Below are 20,667 nucleotides of genomic sequence, written 5' to 3' on the forward strand. Positions count from 1 at the left end.
CTACACTTGTGGTGGTGCAACAGTCACCCTTGTTGTTGAGGACCAGGTTGAGAATATTTGAGCCCCTTGTGGGGTTGCATACTATTTGTTCCAGGGCATTAGTATCAAAAGTCCAGGAAACTTTGTGGGAGCATGTTGGTACTCATATAAGTTTCCCAGTCAATGGAGGGATAGTTAATATATGACTAGAGTGTTTGGTTGTAATTTGATTGACTCAAGCAGGTCCAAATAAGCAGCACTGGTATGGTTCACTGAAGGGGGCCTATAGCTAATGATGACTTGAGGGGGGGGGTCTTACATACAATTAGATGGACTTGGAGTAACTTCATGGAGTTTTCCTTTCTAACCAGTATAGAGGTCTATTTACCTTTGATGAAGATACAGCATCTTCCTGCTTTTTGGCTCTCACATATTCATTTTGCAGTCTGAAAGTGTGGAAGGCATTGTAGCCTTGGAAGGGCAGGGTACTCTCTGCGGCCCTCAACCTAGTTTCTGTGACGGCAGAGATGTCAACATCCTCCAGGGGGAGAGTGCTTTCAGAGAGTGCAGTTTAGCAGCATAACCCTTAATTTATTTGCGAGTGATATTTTCATGTTGGAAATTTTGTTCTTAAGACTTTGCCTACAAAATGTACTATGGAGGAGGCAAGTGCCTTAGCCAGTAACCAAAAGCCTAGAGGTGACAGCTGAAAACCATCTCTGGGAAGGCAGCGTGATCTATCAACCATGTCATTCCAGGCTGACAGGAACTGGCCCCTTAGAATGACACCAGAAACTAAGCCAATTGTTGAAGTCAATCATTTTTTGTTTGTACTGTGGTATCTTTAGTTTTTCTTGCACCAGATGTCAGGTGCCCCCAAAAAGGTAGCAAATATATATATATATATATATATATATATATATATATATATATATATATATATATATATATATATATATATACATGCATCAATATAAACATTACCTTCATCTACAAGCAAATATGCCACATAGGTTGTAGAAGATAGAGAAGAAAAGATAAACTCCAGAATGAAAGGGGGATGGCAGGCGGGTAACCTGGACTGCAACAGTGAATACACTCGAACATCTACATTTATGGTAAGTGTACACAACTGTACTATGTTCTTCGTGTTTCACTGTTGCAGTCATTACATTTGGGTAGAATCCCAAAGCGATGGATGGGAGGCTGGAGCTAAACAGCATTAGGTGCGGCTAAAAGGCCCTGCAGAACTGCAGTGGCAAAGCCTGCCCTGGACTTAGAGTAGAGAGGCAAATGATAATGCTTTGTAAAGGTGTGAGCAGAACTCCAAGTAGCAGCCTCTAGAATGTCTTTGGTTGGTACCCCTCTGAGAAAGGCTGCTGAAGTAGCTGCAGCTCTGGTGGAATGAGACCTAATGCCCTTGGGCACAGGTTTGCCATGGTGTAAGTAGCAGAAACGAATGCAGTGGCTTATCCACTTTGAAATAGCCTTTCCTTCTGATCCTGTAGCATATGTCACTAGTAATTGCTCAGTTTTTCTTAGAGCTTTAGTCCTGCTCAAGTAGAACCTTAGCTGTCTGTGTACGTCCAAGGAATGCAGAATTATCTCCCTCTTGTTCTGCGGATTTGGATAAAAGGTTGGCAGATGAATAGTTTGGTTAAGAGCCACACTGGAAATCACCTTAGGCATAAATGAAGGATTTGTACTCAGAGACACCCTGTCTGGGTAAAATATGATAAAAGGCTCCACAGCCATGAGGGCCTGTAGCTCTGATACTCTTCTTGCTGAAGTAATTGCTAGTAGCTGAGCTGTTTTCCATGATAAGAACTTTATATCAGCAGTAGCAGCTGGTTCAAATGGAGGCAGGGTGAGCTTTTCCAACACATAATTAAGGTCCCATGCAGGTAATGGTGATCTTCTAGGAGGCCTTAAATTTTTGGCTCCTCTAAGATACTGCTTTAGTAAAGGATGAGAAAAGATTGGTGGCTCTGTATTGTAATGAGCCGAAATGGCAGAGGCATGGATTTTAATTGATGAGAAAGATAGGCCTTTGTCAAGCATCTCAGTCAAGTATTGTAATATCTGAAGAATATTTGGTTCTGCTGTATTGGTTCCTTGTACTTGATTCCAAGCACAGAATCTCTTCCATTTATAAGCATAAGATTTTCTAGTACTAGACCTTCTGGCTTCCAAAATGACATCCATCACAGCTTTACTGAGAGGTGTTGTTTGTATAACTACATGATCAGCCATGCTGCCAGGTTCAGTGTCTGGAGTTGCTTGTGCAGGATCTGATTATTTCGCTGGGACAGTAGTTGAGGTCTTTGAGGTAAGGTCCAAGCAGGGTACTGAGACAAGTTCCTTAAGATTGGGTACCAGTATTGGCAGGGCCAGTCCGGGGCAATTAGTATCATCTTTAGCTTCTCTTGTCTGACTTTTAGTAGGATCTTGGGAAGAAGAGGCAGAGGAGGAAAGGTGTAAACTGATAGGTTTTTCCAAATGAAGGATAGGGCGTCCACTTTCCATGCTTGTCTGTGATAAGTCCTTGTGCAGAATCTTTTCAATTGATAATTTTGAGGAGAGGCAAATAGATCCATGTCCGGGCTCCCCCATTTCTTTGAAGTTTCCTCATATGCAGTCTTGCATATGGAATCAGTAGGATGCAAAATGCCATGAAGCTCAAACCCTGCAGAGTTTGTCTTGCAGATAACTGGGTTTTTGATGCCATCAGTTTGAAGTAAGTAGTCAGTTGCCTTTGTTTGTCTGGCGTGAGGTAAGCCATCTGGGCAGTTGTATTCAAGCTTGCACCCAGGAATGTTATTTCTTGAAAGGGTACCAGTTGTGTTTTCTTTTCAATTATTGTGTACCCTAGGCATGTTAGAAGCCTTTTCACAAATGCCAGGTGTTGAAGAAGAATGTCCTTGTTCTATGCTTGAATGAGACAGTCGTCCAAGTAAGGATAAATTTGTATACTTCTTTGTCTGCAAAAAGCAATTACTGGTGCCAAACACTTTGTAAAGATCCTGGGCGCAGTAGATAAGCAAGGGCAGTGCAGAGAATTGGTAAGGCATTAAGCCAGCCTTGAATTTGAGGTATCTTCTGCATGATTGCCTTATTGGGACATGCAGGTATGCCTCTTTTAGGTCTAATGCCACCAGCCAAGCATTCTTGCCCAGCATGGGCAGAAGCTGCTGCAAAGTCAGCATTTTGAATTTTGGAATGTCCAAGTATGTGTTCAAAATCGATAAATCCAGTATTGGCCGCCAGGCCTTGTCCTTTCTGGGTACCAAGAACAGTCTTGAGTAAAAAGCTTGTCCTTTTTCATGTTCTGGTACTGGCTGAATGGCCCCCATATCCATGAGGGACGTAACCTGTTTCTGTGCCACTGCCCATTGATTTTTTGGCAGATCCGGCCAACCGTTTGCCATTGGCAGAGTATGGAAATGGAATCTGTATACCTGTGATACTATGTTTAGCACCCACTTGTCCAGGGTTATTAACTGCCAATTTTGAGCAAAAAGTGCAAATTTTCCTCCTAAGGGTGCTGCCAAAAGGTAAGTGCTTGGTGAAGGCAGAGGGAAGTCATTGGGACTGTTTTTTGTAGGCTTGCACTTTATCTCCTCCAGATGTGGAGGTTGAATCACCCCATTGCTTTGACCTGTATGAATCTTACGCCTGGTATCTGGAACCCTTAGGGCGTCTGGAATTGCCCCTTTGAGCTCTGTCGGACACAGGAAAGGACCAATTTTTTGTAGGCCAGTGTCTACTGAATCTTGGTGGCTGCACTTGTAAGAAGTATTTTACAGTTTGCATAGACTTAGCTTTGTCTTCCATTTTCTTTAAAACCTCTTCTGCCGTAATACCAAAGAGAGTATCATGCTGTAAAAGTGCATCCAGTAATTTAGCTTTAACATGATAAGGCAAATTTTGCTCTTTTAGCCAGGCATGCCTCCTAATCACAGATCCAGTAACTGCAGCCCTGCAGGAGGCCTCTAAGGAATCAAAACCACATTGCAAAGTATGCGTTCCAACCTGTTCAGCTGCATGCAATAATTCCTGCAATTCTTTATTTTCTGCACATTCAGAAATCAACATCATTTTGTGTTTCAGCAATCCCATAACATGTTGTTGATACTTAAGCATATGAAACTGACAGTTTAAGGCCCTAACTGCCAAGGTTGCAGATGTATAAACCTTTTTTCCCCATCTATCCAGTGCCCTTGAATCTCTGTCAGAGGGGGTAGGATTTTTTGCTGTTGAGGCCTTAACTCCCTTTGGACCCTGTGAAATAGTTTAAGGATCAGCAGCAGGATTTCTAAATAAAAAGTTGTGTGAGTCAGGGACCCTGTAATATCTGTCAGGCTTGCGGGGAGCCGGAGGTAAGGAGTCAGGGGTCAAGCTTGACTCCGAAAACACATCATCCACAATGTCTAAAACAGGGGGCATTGCTAAAGACCTATGCTGAGGGAGAAGGAAATCCCTGAGCCTCTTTTTTGATTCTGAGAAATCTTGACTCTCCCAGTGAAAATGCTCCCTCAAAGTATGCAAGGTTTCTCCAAATGAATAATCCTCAGGAGGTGATGCAGATGGTATAGACTCATCTGCATCAGAATCCTCATACGGAGATATAGATAATTCCTGATCAGAAGAGGAATCAGAAGAAATAGAAACCTGATCTGAAGATTCATAATCAGTGTCTTGTCTAGGCCTCTTATCAGGAGGGGGATGGGAACCCCTGATCAAGGTAATAAGGTTCAGCCATTTTGATCATCTGTTTTTTAAGCATAGCGGCCTGTGCATGTGGCTCATGCGTCGGTTTTTTAGTTTTAGAAGTTGCTTTGGTCTTTGGTTTTGCAGCTGTCGTCGGTTTGATATAAAAATGTTGAGGCCTGAATACACCCTCAGAAGCCGGTGCCTGCTCAGCGACTCTGGACCCATCCGAGGGAGATACATCCGTGGGTCCAATACTTTGAGTATCTCGCGGTCTGCCGGACTCCACATGGGTCTCGGTAGGGACCTGCGACTCGAAAGTAGCGGGTATCAGGGGCTACGAAAGCACCTCACTGAGTACCGGTGAACCGGCGACTGGCTTAGGAGAATCTTCGCCATCGGTTTTGGACCTTGACTGTCTGTCGCTGTCCTTTTCTTTGCATTTTTTATGTACTCCGGTAGTCGGATTGCTATCTGATGACATTTCTGGGTAGTTACATCTGTTTTCAAAATTTTTTGAGGCAAAAATATACCGACACTTAATAGTGCGTTGGTTAAATCTAGCACAAAACCGACAGCCAGGCACGTTGTGATCAGAGCATAGGCAAGGAATACAGTATAAATGGAAATCCTTATGAGGTATTTGCTTCCCACAAGTAATACAATTATTAACTTTTTCTGACATGGGTATGGAGCAAGAAAAAAGTTTCCCCAACGGGGTACTTAGCTTTAGTGAAGATTTCGGTTCTGAAACTCAAACTCGAATATTTCAGGAGTCGGCCGTCCAGCACTTGCGAAATGCTTCTGCTTCGGGCACCGCATGGCAAGAAAGACTAAAGAAAATGGCGTTGGCTGCTTGTTTTATACCCTTGATGACCTGACGTCATGGAAGAGGAGACAGCAACCTACGCAGGACCCAAGACTTTGAGATTCAGGCTGACTGAGGGCAACCTGCCAGCAGATTACCCAAATGTAATGATTGCAACAGTGAAACATGAACAACATCTGATCTAGTTTCCATTCTCAAGGGTTTGCACTGGTCCTGCTCAGTGTGTCTGCCACACATTTTTACTCTGACAGAATATAAGATGCCTGTACAGTGAGATTGTGCTGAAAAGCTATATCCCAAGCCAACACAGCTAGTCTGCAAAAGGGGTAAGACCAGGCTCCCCCCTTGCTTGTTGATGTACCACAGGACTGTGGTATTGCCCATCACCACATGAAGAAATAAAGGGGACCAAAGATAGTTTAGAGTTGAGTGCCTTGACCATGGCAAGAATCTCCTTGATATTTATGTGCTTGCCCTTGTCATACACCCCCTGCACTTTTATCCCTTCTAAAACTGCTACCCAAGCAAGGTCAGAGGCATCTGTGGTGACTAACTGCTTTGGAGCAGACAGGAAAAAGGGGAGACCCAAATTTAAGGATACCTGTTGTCGTCACCAAAAGATTTCTCTTCTGACAAACTCCATCACTAGGATCTGAAAAGATAAAGGGTCTTGATGCTGGGATTAAAGAGATTTCAGGTACCACTGTATTTTTCTCAAGTGGAGTCTTGCCAAGGGTATCATGAGAATCATAGATGCCTTGAGACCTAAACTCCTTAAGATTTCCCTCGCAGTGACCGAAGTCAAAGTGGAAAACCTTAGAAATAGATATAAAGATCTATTTTTTCCTGTGGAAGAAAAGCTCTTTGAACTGAGGTGTCTAGTTGACATACCAGGAACAAAATTCTGTGTGAAGGGGTAAAGAAAGACTTGAATCTCTCAAAGAAAGACTTGAATCTCTCACCCAAGATATTGCAGACAATTATGGAAAAATGTAGAAACCCTGTAGCCTGCACTGAGCTCCAAATGAAGCTAGACACTTCTGAAAATACTTGGTGCAGTGGATAGTTCAAAGGGTAAGGCAGAGAACTGATAATATGAGTCAGACACAAAACCATAAGAAACGTCTGAAGTCTGGATGACTAGGAATGTGGTGTTGAACATCTTTTAAAGTCTAGTATTGCCAGAAAAGTTGACATTTTGAATTTGGGCACTATAGCAAACAGGTTTAAGAAAGATCTAGAACAGGTCTCCCAAGCATTTTCTTTCTTTAGCACTAGGAGCACCCCTGAATAAAAACCCTTCCCCACCTGAAAAGAAAGAAATGATTCTATCACTCCTTGGGACTGTGATGAAGAAAGTACAGTTTTGTACCTACCATAAATGTAGATGTTTGAGTGTATACCCTGCTGCAGTCATCACACTTTGGTTATCCTGTCGTCAGGCGGTCCCACAGTCGGCCCGAATTCCAAAGTCTTGGTCCGGCGTTGGTTGCTGTCACTTCTTCCCTGACGTCAGTGCACCAGGGGTATATAAGAGGCATGCAATGCCATTTTCTTCAGTTTTTTCTTGCCCCAGATGTCACGTGCCCCCCCAAAAAGGTGGTCAGTAGATAGTACCAATAATAAAAGGTTAGCACAAACAAAACATCCCTCCAGCTATAAGCAAATACACCACAAAGGTTGTATCAGATTTTAAGGTATTGAAAGGTTTCAGTTAGGTCAGAGGGGATGGAGGGAGGGTAACCTGGACTGCAACAGGGTATACACTCGAACATCTACATTTATGGTAGGTACAAAACTGTACTATGCTCATCGTGTTACCCTGCTGCAGTCATCACACTTGGGTTGAATCCCAAAGCTAAGGATGGGAGGTGGAGTCAAACAGGGTTAGAGGGGGCTAGAAGGCCCTGCAAAACTGCAGTGGCAAAGCCAGCTCTAGACTTAGAGTAAAGTGGTACGTGATAGTGTTTGGTGAAGGTGTGTACTGAACTCCAAGTTGCAGCTTCCAGAATATCCTTGGTTGGCACCCCCCTGAGGAAGGCTGTAGATGTAGCTGCTGCCCTGGTGGAGTGGGGCCTTATGCTAGTAGGAACTGGTTTTCCATGATGGGTGTAGCAAAAACGTATGCAATGTCCTATCCATTTAGAAATGGTCTGTTTTGAGATAGCCTTTCTTTGTGATGCTGTAGCATAGGATACAAAAAGCTGGTCAGATTTTCTGAAAACCCTAGTTTTATCCAGGTAGTAACGTAGTTGCCTGTGAATGTCCAAGGAGTGCAGGAGTCTTTCTCCTTTGTTCTGTGGATTTGGGAAGAAGGTGGGTAAATGAATGGTTTGATTTAGAGCCACCCTGGATACCACATTTGGCATAAAGGAGGGGTTAGTTCGTAGAGAAACTCTGTCTTGATGAAAAATGAGGAAAGGCTCTACTGCCATTAGTGCCTGTATCTCTGAGACTCTTCTGGCTGAAGTAATTGCTAGCAGCAGGGCAGTCTTCCATGATATAAACTTTAAATCAGCTTATAAAGCTGGCTCAAAAGGTGGCAGCGTAAGTTTTTCCAGAACAAAGTTGAGGTCCCAAGTTGGTGTTGGTGCTGTCCTGGGAGGCCTAATGTTTTTAGCCCCTCTGAGGTACTGCCTTAGAAGTGGATGCGAAAAAAAGGGAGGATCCATGTTGCAGTGAGCTGAAATAGATGAGGCGTGGATTTTAATAGATGAAAAAGAAAGTCCTTTGTGTAACATATCAGTTAAATATTGTAGAATCTGAGGTATGTCCAGCTCAAGGGTATTTTGGCCTTTAGCTTGGTTCCAGGCGCAAAATCTTTTCCATTTGTCTGAGTAGGCTTTCCTGGTGCTGGGCCTCCTGAATGATATCCATAACAGCTTGTGAAAGAGGAGCTGGCTGGTTGCTTAGGTGATTTGCCATGCAGCCAAATTTAAGGTTTTGAGCTGACTGTGTAGAATCTGTCTGTCTTGCTGTGTGAACAGATGAGGAATTTGTGGTAAAATCCATGGTGGGCCGTGGGCCATGTTCCTTAGTAGTGGGTACTAGTGCTGGCGTGGCCAGTCGGGGGCAATGAATATCATTCGGGGTCTCTCCATTCTGACTTTCAGCAGCACCTTTGTGAGAAGGGGCAATGGAGGAAAGGCATACACTGTCAGCATTTTCCAAATGAATGAGAGTGTGTCCACTTTCCAAGCTTGATGGTGAAATGTCCTGGTGCAAAATTTTGGGGGTTGGCAAACAGGTCTATGTCCCGGTGCCCCCATTTTTGAGTTACCATTGCAAATACTTGTGGATCCAGTTTCCACTCGTGGGGATCCATGATGTTCCTGCTTAGGTCGTCTGCCAATGTGTTCTTTTTTCCTGGCAGGAATTGAGCTTGTAATTGAACTTGGTAAGCCAGTGCAGTGTTCCACAAGGTCATTGCTTGCCTGCATAAAGGGTAGGAGTGTGTACCCCCTCGCTTGTTTATGTACCACATTACTGTGGTGTTGTCTGTCCTTATTATAAGCTGTCCTGGATGTAAGAGGTTCTTGAAGGCTGTCAGAGCATTCTGTACAGCTAGCATTTCTTTTTGATTGATGTGCAGATTTCTTTGATCTGCAGTCCATATGCCTTGAATGCACTGTCCTGCCATGTGTGCCCCCCAGGCATAGTCCGATGCATCTGTTGTCATAGTTTGCCTGGCTGGGGGTAAGGTGAAAGGCTGACCCTTGTTGAGGTGACATGCCTGTGACCACCACAGAAATTCCTGTTGAAGGCAGGGAATGAGAGGTATCATTGTTTCCAAGCTGTGGCTGTGTTGAGTCCATACGCTTTTCAGGTACCATTGTAATTTCCTCATATGCAGTTTTGCAAATGGTATTAGTAGTATGCAAGATGCCATGAAGCCCAAGGCCTGCAGAATTTTTCTTGCAGGGAGTTGGGTCTTTGTTGCCATTATTTTGAAGTATTGAGTTAGTTGTAGTTGTTTGTCTGGCATCAGATAAGCCATCTGGGCCGTTGTATTCAAGCTGGCACCCAGAAATGTCATATTTTGTGAGGGCACTAGTTTTGATTTCTTTTCGTTTACTGTGTACCCTAGGCAACTTAGAAGGTGTTTTACAAAAAACAGATGTTGTAAGAGAATGTCCTTGCTTTCTGCTTGGATGAGGCAGTCGTCCAGGTATGGGTATATTTGAATTCTTCTTTGTCTGCAGTATGCAATTACTGATGCCAGGCATTTTGTGAAGACCCTGGGTGCAGTAGATAAGCCAAAGGGCAGTGCAGAGAATTGGTAATGGGTTGAACCTGCAATGAAACGGAGGTATCTTCTGCAATTTTGTCTGATAGGGACATGCAGGTATGCCTCCTTGAGGTCCAACGTTACTAGCCAAGCTTTCTTGCCCAACATGGGAAGAAGCTGCTGTAGTGTTAGCATCTTGAATTTGGGTACTTGCAAGAAGGTGTTTAGAATCGAAAGGTCCAGAATGGGTCTCCAAGCATTGTCCTTTCTGGGGACTAGAAAGAGCCTTGAGTACATTCCTTGGCCTTGCTCCTGTGTAGGAACCAGTTGAATGGCTCTCATGTCCATGAGAGCTGTATTTTTGTGCCTCTGCCCATTGATTTTGTGGCAGGTTTGGCATTCTTTTTATCCTTGGCAAGGTGTGGAAATGGAATCTGTATCCTTGTGAGATAATGTCTAGGACCCATTTGTCCTTTGTGATGATGCGCCAGTTGTCTGCAAAAAGTGCTAATTTTCCTCCCAAGGGAGTTGCCAAGAGAGCTTTGCTTGGCAGATTGAGGTTTTTAAGTCATTGTGTTTGTCTTCTAGTAGTTTGGGATCTGTCTTCTCCTCCCTTCTGTGTTGCAGTGCCCCATTGGTGAGGTTTGTAAGGGATTTGTGCTTGACCTCTGCCCCTTGAGCGTCTGTATTTACCCCTCTGTGGTCTGTCGGAAGCTGGAAAGGACCAATTTTTTGTTGGCCAATTTCTGCTGAAGCGTGGGGGTTGTACCTGTAAGAAATCTTTGACCGTCTGCATAGATTTTGCCTTATCCTCCATTTTCTTTAAAACCTCTTCTGCTTTAACTCCAAATAAGACATCCTGCTGTAAGGGTGCATCTAGTAACTTTGCTTTAACATGATCAGGCAGAGTTTGTTCCTTTAACCAAGCATGCCTACGTATAACAGACCCAGTAACAGCTGCTCTACAGGAAGCTTCCAATGAATCAAATCCACATTGTAAAGTATGTTTGCCCACCTGTTCAGCTGCATGCAACAGATCCTGCATTTCCTTGAATTCAGACTGTTGAGGGTGCGCGCTCATCTTTTGTTTTATTTGAGACATTAGGAATTCCTGGTATTTCAGCATGTGAAATGGACAATTTAGTGCTCTCATAGCTAGAGTAGCTGAGGTGTAAACCTTCTTCCCCCACCTATCTAGTGCTCTGGAGTCCCTTTCAGAGGGTACAGGATTTTTAGCCATAGAAGCCTTAGCCCCTTTGGGTCCCTGGGAGATTGTCTCTGGGTTAGCAACAGGGCTTTTGTAAAGGAATTTGTGTGAGTCAGGCACTCTATAATATCTGTCTGGTTTGGCTGGAGCAGGAGGCAGAGAATCTGGATTTAGACTAGATTCTAAGTAAACATCATCCACAATGTTTAAAACTGGGGGGATAACAAGTGGTCTGTGCTGGGGGAGTAAAAGAAACTCTCGGAGCCTTTTCTTTGAGTCAGAGTAGTCCTGACCTTCCCAGTGGAAATGTTCCCTCATAGTGTGTAAAGTTTCCCCAAAAGAATAGTCTTCAGGGGGAGAAGCGGAGGGAATGGAATCTTCAGCATCAGAATCTTCACAAGGGGGAAAGGAGTAATCCTGTTCCTCAGAGGAGCCTGAGGAAATAGACACTTAATCAGAGGAGGCATAATCCTCTTCTTGTCTAGGCCTTTTGTCTGGGGGGGGGGGTTGGGAAGCCCTGATTAAAGAAATCAAATCTTCAGCCATTTTAAGCATCTGTTTCTTAAGCATGGGGCCTTGAACTGGAGACTGATGTGCAGTCTTTTTTGGTTTTAGAGGAGTCTTAAGCTTAGCATAAGATTTTACGGTGAGAGTAGTCGGTCTGAAGACACCTTTTGTAACCGAAGGTGTTTCCATAGCACCGGCTTCTCCTTCTGCAATGTTGTCGGTAGGGCCTAAAGAAAATGGCTGCGTTGGCCTAGAACTCTCTGCTTGAGAATTCGAAGCGGTCTGGGGTTGCAATTCTGCGATCACCAGGGGCTGCGTAGGTGCCTCACTGAAAACCGGAGAACCGGTGACCAGCCCAGCCAAGGCCTCGGAGTCAGGCTTGGATCTAGGCTGCCTGTCTTTATCTTTGTGTTTTTTATGCATGCTGGTAGTCGGTTGCTCCGACGGCATAGTGTAATTAAATTTCCTAACGAAGTAGTGTCATGCGAAATCAAAGTGTCGCTTTATAGTTTGCTTATTGAACCTAGCACAAAACCGACAACCAGCGACGTCATGGTCTGGGCCTAGGTAAGGTATACAATAAGAATGAAAGTCCTTATGAGATATTTGCTTCCCACAAGAAATGCAATTGTTAACTTTTTCTGACATCGGACTGAGGCAAGAAAAGGTTCCCCAACGGGGTACTTAGCTTTGAAGACTTCAGACTGAAATTCGATTAAAAAATCTCAGGTGTCGGCCGACCGGCACATGCAAACTGCTTCTGCTTCGGGCACCGCTCGGCAAAAAAGACTGAAGAAAATGGCGTCAGATGCCTCTTATATACCCCTGGCGCACTGACGTCAGGGAAGAAGCGACAGCAACCGACGCCGAAAAAAGACTTTGGAATTCGGGCCGACTGCGGGACCGCCTGACGACAGGATAACCCAAGTGTGATGACTGCAGCAGGGTAACACGATGAACATCCAGTAGAAACAAAAGAGTCTGATCTGGAGAATAAGGAATGATCCCCTAGAAAGGAGGAATTTCCGCACACTGAAATCTGTAACTTTGAAGAATGATTTTTAGAACCCATTTATTTAAACTAATCCGTTGCCAAAGACAAAAAATGAGATTCAGACTTTCTGGAAGAAAGAAAGACTTGTTGGTGTGTCCTTGGTTTTGGAAGGTTCAAGCCTTCTTTTTGGAATCCCCTTGCCATTTCTTCTTAACTATTTGTATTTTGTTGAGACGGTTTATTTTGTTTTTTGCTAAAATTGGATGAGGAGATGAAAAAATCCCTTGCAAAAAGAGGGGTGAAAATCTTCGAGATTCCCTGGATCAGCTTGACGCTTTCATCACACTTTTTGATCACCTCTACAACATAAAAAGAACAACAATGGACCAAGTATGGATCTTCAGGATCCCTCAGTAATGGCAGAGGTGAGGACTGTGCCATTTGAGCTCCATCCAGACAATCTCTAGACAGTCAGACCACACCAGTAAATAAATACTAATAAAAAAAAAAACCTTAATTTTTGAATGATAAAGACTGCAATAAAGTGCTTTTAACGAGTGAATGAATTCAGTAATAAAATTAACATATAAAATGAACAAAAACGGACCAAGTATGGATCCCTCAGGAATGCAGAAGGTGAACATTGTGTCATCTGATATAAAAACCAGAATGGGTGAGGGGCCCTTTTCCGCACTGTAGTGCGATCCTGGAGTTAGTATATATAGTTAGGGAGGTGTTGGGGGCATAGCCCCTCATCTATTCTGGTTTTATATTGTCCACTTTACAATTCGGTATGTTGAAATTTAGCATTGTAAGATTTCAGTATTATGGGTTTCAGTCAAGTGATTTTTCAGTATTTTGAAATTTCAGTGTTATGGTCTCAGTCAAATGGGATTTAGTCAAATGAAATTTCTATCATCTGATAGGAATCCATATATATATATATATATATATATATATATATATATATATATATATATATATATATATATATATACACACACACACACACACACACACACACACACACATATACATGTGTGTGTGCCTGCACACACACACACACACACACACACACACACGGAAATGAGCACTTACAATGAGATTCACCTTAAATAGTTATTAAATTAAACATAACGTACGCTTTTGTAGCAGCCAAAAATATAGAGATGTGGTGCTTTATAAATGGCTGCCTCAGAATACTCCGCACGTCTGGTCTCTCCTCTGGCCTTTTGCTTAACATATTCTTTATCAGTTCTCCCAGTGGTGGACTGTAGCATTTTGGCAAAGAAGATAGCTGAAAATATTAAAAGTTTAATTATTTTCAAGAAACAAAGTCCGCATTTATTAATATATTTCTTCTATCCAGTCCAAATAAAAAAGCAAAAAAAAAAAAACAATTTCATGCAGTTTCAGACAAAAATGTGCACATATATCAGTACTCACATTATTTTAAAATCTAAATAAATGAAACCACAAAGTAACCAAACCAACAGTAACCTTGGTCGAGGAAAAAGCACCATGCATGGTGCTTTTTCCTCGACCAAGGTTACTGTTGGTTATTTTAAAATCTTCCAGAGGAATTTCTAAATTGGCTCTTCCAGTGGAAATGTCTACTTCCTGTTCTCAATACTCAATATAAAAATCACAGACCACATGGTTGTGAGAGCAACAGCAACACTCCCTGAGCCTGGAATGGGGGCATACTCACATTAAAATCTCAGTTTATTATCCCTAATCAAATCAAATTAAATCAAGTGTTTACGTTCCTACAAAAGAAAACTTCAGAAAAGGTTTATTACAACATACACCTTCTAATTACCTTACTATCAAACTCCAAATAAAAGGCTTAATATTCCAGTTCAACTGAGTTCAAATGTAGACTGCAGGGCAAATTTACAGTAGAGAGACCAACTGTAGATGTCACTTCTTAGAAATATACAGATAAAGTAGGTGTGCATACATTATCAATCTCTTCAGTAGAATGTCTGAAGTGGGTCCACCAACAGGAGAGTTTTCTGGAAAATTTACAACCCCAGATCTGAAAGGAAGCAAGCAAACATATACAAGAAAAGCTCAGAAGATAATGTCCTGCAGCACAGCCATGACAGAAAGGATCCCCTGCTCCCAGATTGCAAAACGAAATGCTTATTTACAGTGCACATGAAAGACTAAGCGACTGTAACAGAGCTGTCGACTAAAGACGCATTGCATAAGTCAGTACAGTCAGCCATTTCTGTCTCTCTCTTTTTAAATATAAAATTGTATTTACATCTCCACATTCCATTCCATGCAATCCTCATGCATGCTGCATTTTTTGCTGTCCACCGATGAGACTGTTTCTCTTTAAATCACAAATTCTGTCTATCTGTTGTACAGTTCCACCTGCTCAAAATTAGTGGTTCCATCTAGATTTCCTCATTTCATCTTTTTTTTACTAACCTTTATTTAACTTACAAAATTTACAAAAAAACATAAAAAACCCAGTCCACAAACATTGTGCCTTTATGTGTTCCTATCAGTAGCAATCCATTTAAATCTTATTGTACATCATGACTTGCTCAGAACCGCTGGTTACAAATTTCTTCAACTTTTCCATCTATTTCAAATTTACCTTAACACTCCCATGCATCAGTCTTTCTTCTATATTAGTCTCTTTTCAGTTCATATTTTATAGTCGTTAACAGCCCAATACTGATAGCATCCTTTTCTTAAACATATAACTTTTTATTTTACATTTATCATGTGGCACAACTTCTGTGTACAGTACTCACTGCATGGAACACCTTCATAGTTTGCACTCCTGGCTGCCTTCTTAATTTTCTAATCCACATGCTATTGTGGAGGTATTTCAGCGGTGGTGCAGCGGTAGCATTGTTGCCTCACAGCAAGAAGTTCTCCCGTTCGATTCTCAGCTGTAGCGCCTTGTGTGTGGAGTCTGCATGTCCTCCCCACGGTCGAGTGGCTTTCGAAAGACATGCGTAAATGGGCGTGCCTTCATTGAAGGTTGGGCTGGCACCTCGGCACCGTAAAAATCTACTGCCAATCATTAGTGGACCGGAGTTCCACTGTGGCAACCCCTAACCGGGAAAGGCCAAAAGAAGAGCGAACATCAGTGAATATCCTTGTGTTATTTACTAATTATTTCTTCTGTATCAGTCTCTTTTTTGATTCTTCTACATTCAGATAGTCCAATACTGATAGCTTCCTTTTCTTAAAACACATATATGCATATCCTCATGTTATTTTTTTATTATTACAATTTTGCTTGGTAACACAAGCATCTCGCTATTAATAACTTAATTCAGCAACTGTAACACTTCAATAGTACTAGGCTTCACACCAAGTATTTAGTTCTGCGGACACAGCAGAAAAACAAAATCAAATAACAGAATCGTATCAGATTGTTATATGCTACTACACCCTGCCAACTGTTTTTTCCCCCCACTGGCTAAAAAAATAAGTTATATCTTAGCATAACTTTCCATATGTTGATCTTCGTTCATCCATTACTGATGGGTTATCGGTTCTGTCCTCGGAACCGAGATGGCCAAATATCAAGCTCGGATCAGCCAAAAACTCTCGACCAAGGTCCAACCCAGAATGCTATGCTCCCTGTTACCTCAGATCGAGTTTGCAAGTTGATAGATTAAAGTAGAGGCTACCTCTGGTCATAATAGACCTACAAATAAAGGAGTATATGAGATCAACCAGGAACCTCCGGAGGGGGATGGAGGGTGGGAAGTAATGAATGAATGAAGATCAACACCACAGATGGAACGTTATGGTAAGACATAACTTCTTTATCTGATGTTTTTAATCTCCGTTTATTTCTTACTGATGGGACAGAGTCCCCAGCTACCTGTATATCTGGGTGGCCCTCATGGAAGGACATTTCTGAGCACTATGGGACCAAAGGACGCTCTATCTCTGGAGGCCAAGTCCAATTTGTATTGAAGAATAAAGGTATGAGGTTTGGCCCAAGTTGCAGCTGAGCAAATATCATTGAGGGAAGCCTTAGCATGGAAAGCTGCTGAAGTTGCTATAGATCTTGTAGAATGTGCTTTGACTCTATGAGGCAAGGTGAGATTGTTTTTGTTGTAGATAAAGGTAATACAATTTCTCATTCATGAAGCCAATGTAACTTTTGAGACAGGATGACCTCGTCTACGTCCAGAAAAAGCCAGGAACAGTTGGTCTGATTTACGGGTAGATTTTGTTCTGTCCAGATAAAATTTGTCTATGAACATCCAAGGAGTGCAGGCAATACTCTCCCTTGTTAGAGTGGCTAGGAAAGAACACTGGAAGGTCAATAGATTGGTTGATAGATCGCTCTGACACCACTTTTGATAAAAAGGAAGAATTAGTTCTCAGTGATACCCTATCCTTATGGGAGATAAGATAGGGAGGTCTGATGCATAAGGCCTGAAGTTCTGACAAGCGTCTGGCCGATGCAATTGCAATCAGAAACAAAGTTTTCCAAAAGAGATATTTCACATCACATGAAGATGCAGGTTCAAAGGGGGGAGCTGTTAGAGCTTGCTGAACCACTGCCAAATCCCAAGGTTGTACCGGTTCTCTAAAGGGAGGTTTTAAGTGGACAACCCCCTTCAAGAAAGATTTACAGACTCTATGTGACATAAGCAAAGAATCCTGAAAACCAATGTGGAAATTTGAAATGGCACCTAAATGCACACAAATAGTAGAGGCAGACACCTCAGAGTGGAAAAGATGTGATAAGTAATTCAAAACCACCGGAACTGGAGCTGGCAAGGGGTCTAATTGTCTATTCGCTGCCCATAGAGAAAACCTTTTCCATTTATTAAGATAGATTAGTCTGGTGGACGATTTATGAGATGCAATAATAATATTGCGCACAGGGGATGAGAGGTTTTCCTGCCTGGCAATCACTGGAAGTGATTGGAGAAACCAAGCTGTCAGTTTCAGGGTTGTTAGATTGGGGTGAGTCAGATCCTGCAGTTGGGAGATCAACACTGGGGATGGATTGAGGATCCACGGTTGATCTAGCAGGTGAGGCCAGAGTGAGGGGAACCAGACCTGTTAAGGCTAATATGGAGCAATGAGGATCACTTTGCTTTTCAACTGTCGTGCTTTCTTCAGAAATTGGGAGATGAGGGGAAGAGGAGGATAAGCATAAAGTAGACCTGAGGGCTAAGTGTGGACTACAGCATCTCTCGGTGACTATCCCTGAGGGGGGATCAGGGCAAAATACTTTCTGCACTTGTAGTTGGTTGGGAAGGCGAATAGGTCGCAGTAAGGCTGGCCCCAGCGGTTGAAGATTCTTGCCGCTATCATAGGGTTGAGGGAACACTTATGAGGTTGTAGAATGCACCTGCTCAATTTGTCCATTATCATGCTGGAGCTCCCGGGTATGTGCGTTGCGATTAGAAAGCAGTTGGAAACTATTGCCCGCTGCCATATTCTCAAGGCCTCTCGATATAAAGGGTAAGATCTGGTGCCCCCTTGCTTGTTGATGTACCACACCACTGACATGTTGTCTGATTGGATCGCAACAGTCCCTGACAGAAGGATGGAATGAAATGCTTGCAACACTAGCAGCATCGCCCTCAGTTCCAGGACATTGATATGTAAAAGGGCCTCTGTCACTGACCAGATGCATTGAACCGAGTTTCCCTGACATAGCCCCCCCCTCACCCCACCCCATCAGGGAGGTGTCCGTGGTCACTGTGGCTTTCGGTTGATGGGGGCTGAAGGGGTGAGACCATTGTTGGGGATTTTGAGACATTCACCAGAATAAATCTTGCTTGCATCTCTGAGTTACACTTATCTGAAAAGACAAAGGATGTTGTAGAGGGTACCATTAACTGAGAAGTAACCACTGAAGGAGCCTCATGTGGGATCTGGCTAAAGGAACAATGGTGATTGAAACTGCCATTGACCCCAAGAGTTGGAGTACAGATTGAGCGGGGGATTTGTGGTGACAGAGCAGTGGTTGAACCTGTTGCCTTATTCTTTGAAGCCTGTGGTCCGGAAGAGATGCTGTGCAATTTCTCGTGTCCAACAGTACCCCTATAAATTCCAAAGACTGAGCTGGGGTCGTGTTGGATTTCTCCCAGTTTACAGTGATTCCCAGGCTCTGTGCTGTGAAGAGAGTGTAGTGCAGGGCTTCTTCCAGTAGACTCTTGGTGGGGGCAGTGAGGAGCCAGTCGTCTAGATATGGAAAAGCCTGGAATCCTTGAAGTTGTAAGTGAGCGATAACCACTGCCATGCATTTGGTGGACACTCTGGGGGCTGTAGAGAGACCAAAGGGCTGAGCTTGAAATTGGTAGTGACTGGCTCCTATGTGGAAGCGGAGGTATCTTCTTGAGTGTTTGTCCATTTTTATGTGGTAATACGCATCTTGAAGATCTACAGAGCACATCCAATCATCTTCTTCCAGAAGAGGAAGGATAAACTGAACCGTGACCATCCGGAATTTCTCTGTTTTTACAAATTTGTTCAGTGTGCTGAGATCCAGAATTGGTCTCCACTCCCCTGTCTTTTTTGACATTAAAAAGAACCTGGAGTAAAAACTGGATCCTATCTGGTCTGGGGGGACCGTCTGGATGACACTTTTTTTTTTGTAGCAGCTTTTGGATTTTGTGTGCTGCTGCTTCCCTTTGACTGGGTGGAACATCGGGTAGTACTCTGAATGAGACTGGACAAAGATGGAAGGGGATGCGACAGCCTCTGAATATTATCCACTTTACCTAAGAGTCGGTGGTTATATTTTGCCAGGCAGTGGGGTACAAAGAAAAAAATGACCCCCGACCACTTCCAGAGGTGAGCAGTTGGGCAAAGCTTCAGGAGAGCTGATAGGGTTGGCCAAAGAAAGAATCTCTGGAACTCCAGTTTCATGGATCTCCTCTGCCCCGAAAAGGGTGTATTCCATTGGAGTTTCCCCCTCTGCCTCTAGGGGAGAACTCAGCATGTGCGTCCCTGAAAGAGCCCTGTGATTTCCTGTTCCACATCTTCCGGTTCCGCTGATTTCTGGAGTAGAATCATTGAGGAGTGGAGTATCTGACACCAGTGGCAGACAGGGTCTTGCCATCTTGTTCGCACCTTGCCAGCGTATCTTTCACTTTAGGGCAAAACAGAGAAGCGGCCTTGATGGGGGTTGTTCATGTACGAAGCCTTAAAGGAGTCCGCGAAGTCGCAAAGGCACATCCAGGCATGTCATCTGGTGACTATACCCATGCCTGCTGCTCTAGCCTCTCCTTCCATTACATGAGAAGTAAGTCACATGGAAGAGTTGGAAATGGACTCTAGGGTGGCTATCTGAGAAGCCACATTGTCACGAACCTTGTCAGAAACAGCTTCTGCCAAAGTTTCAGAGAGTTGGTTGATAAGATCCCTCTAAAGCCTGGTAAAGTGTGCCAAATAGTTCAAAGACCTTATGGCGAAAGTCAATGAAGCAAACACATGCTTCCCTAGTCTGTCTATCGCCTGAGACTCCTTGTTGGGAAGATGGACAGTTTGGCTCTCTTCTTCAAATTCTTCTTAGTTGCAGCTGCCACCACCATGGCATCTACTGGAAGACCTTGTGACCAATTGGGATGATCAACTGGGGGGGCGATAAGACATTACCAGGCCTTCCATGCGCACTGGACGATAAGTTGGACAAGCTCATCGGCCAGCGGGGTAACCCAGGAGGTAGGGGGCCGGGCACGAAAGGCCTGTAGGAATACGAATTCCTCAGAGGAAGGATTAGAGGACTTGCATTCACCCCTCTGTCTAAGGATCTCGAGGATGTCACCAAAGGACACCATCAGATGGTGACTTTAGGGACCCTTCCCTGTCATCAAAGTCCATATCTTCAGTCAACTACTCCTCAGTGGAGTCCACGTGCTTCCTCTTGCACGACGATTTGCGGGGTACTTCCTCAGTGGGAGATTCTGGGAAAGACTGCAAAGAGGGGGTCTCCTGAGGAGGAGAAACCTGAGGCCCTTGTGCCCAGTGTCCGGTGGTTGTGGCTTGTGGGAGTTGCAGCACAGAGGGGGGACAGGACTCCAACATGTGGGGTTTACCAGCAGAGGCAAGTGCCCTCTCCATGGCCTGGAAGGCCGGCCCGCCCAAGGAGGGATGGGAGCTCGGAACAGACCACGCCAACCTCGGAACCTGGGTCACACCTCACCCCAACGAGCCGACTCCCAGACCAGGAGTCTCAAGAGGGCTGTGAAGCATGAGAGAGG

The 20,667-nt window shown here is 43.7% G+C and overlaps 1 protein-coding gene across 1 annotated transcript in view; it reads right to left on the reverse strand.

Moving 5' to 3' along the window:
* Window positions 1-20,667, reverse strand: part of NEK4 (NIMA related kinase 4) — a 1,767,660-nt gene that overhangs the window by 1,359,244 nt on the left and 387,749 nt on the right. Inside the window, exon 5 of the mRNA XM_044078881.1 lies at window positions 13,597-13,751. Coding sequence (XP_043934816.1) covers window positions 13,597-13,751 — 155 coding nt within the window. The remainder of the gene's footprint in view (window positions 1-13,596; window positions 13,752-20,667) is intronic.

This window comes from Protopterus annectens, chromosome 7.part1, assembly GCF_019279795.1.
Source record: "Protopterus annectens isolate FY-2018-M chromosome 7.part1, PAN1.0, whole genome shotgun sequence".
In the NCBI taxonomy this organism is placed as follows: Eukaryota; Metazoa; Chordata; order Ceratodontiformes; family Protopteridae; genus Protopterus; species Protopterus annectens.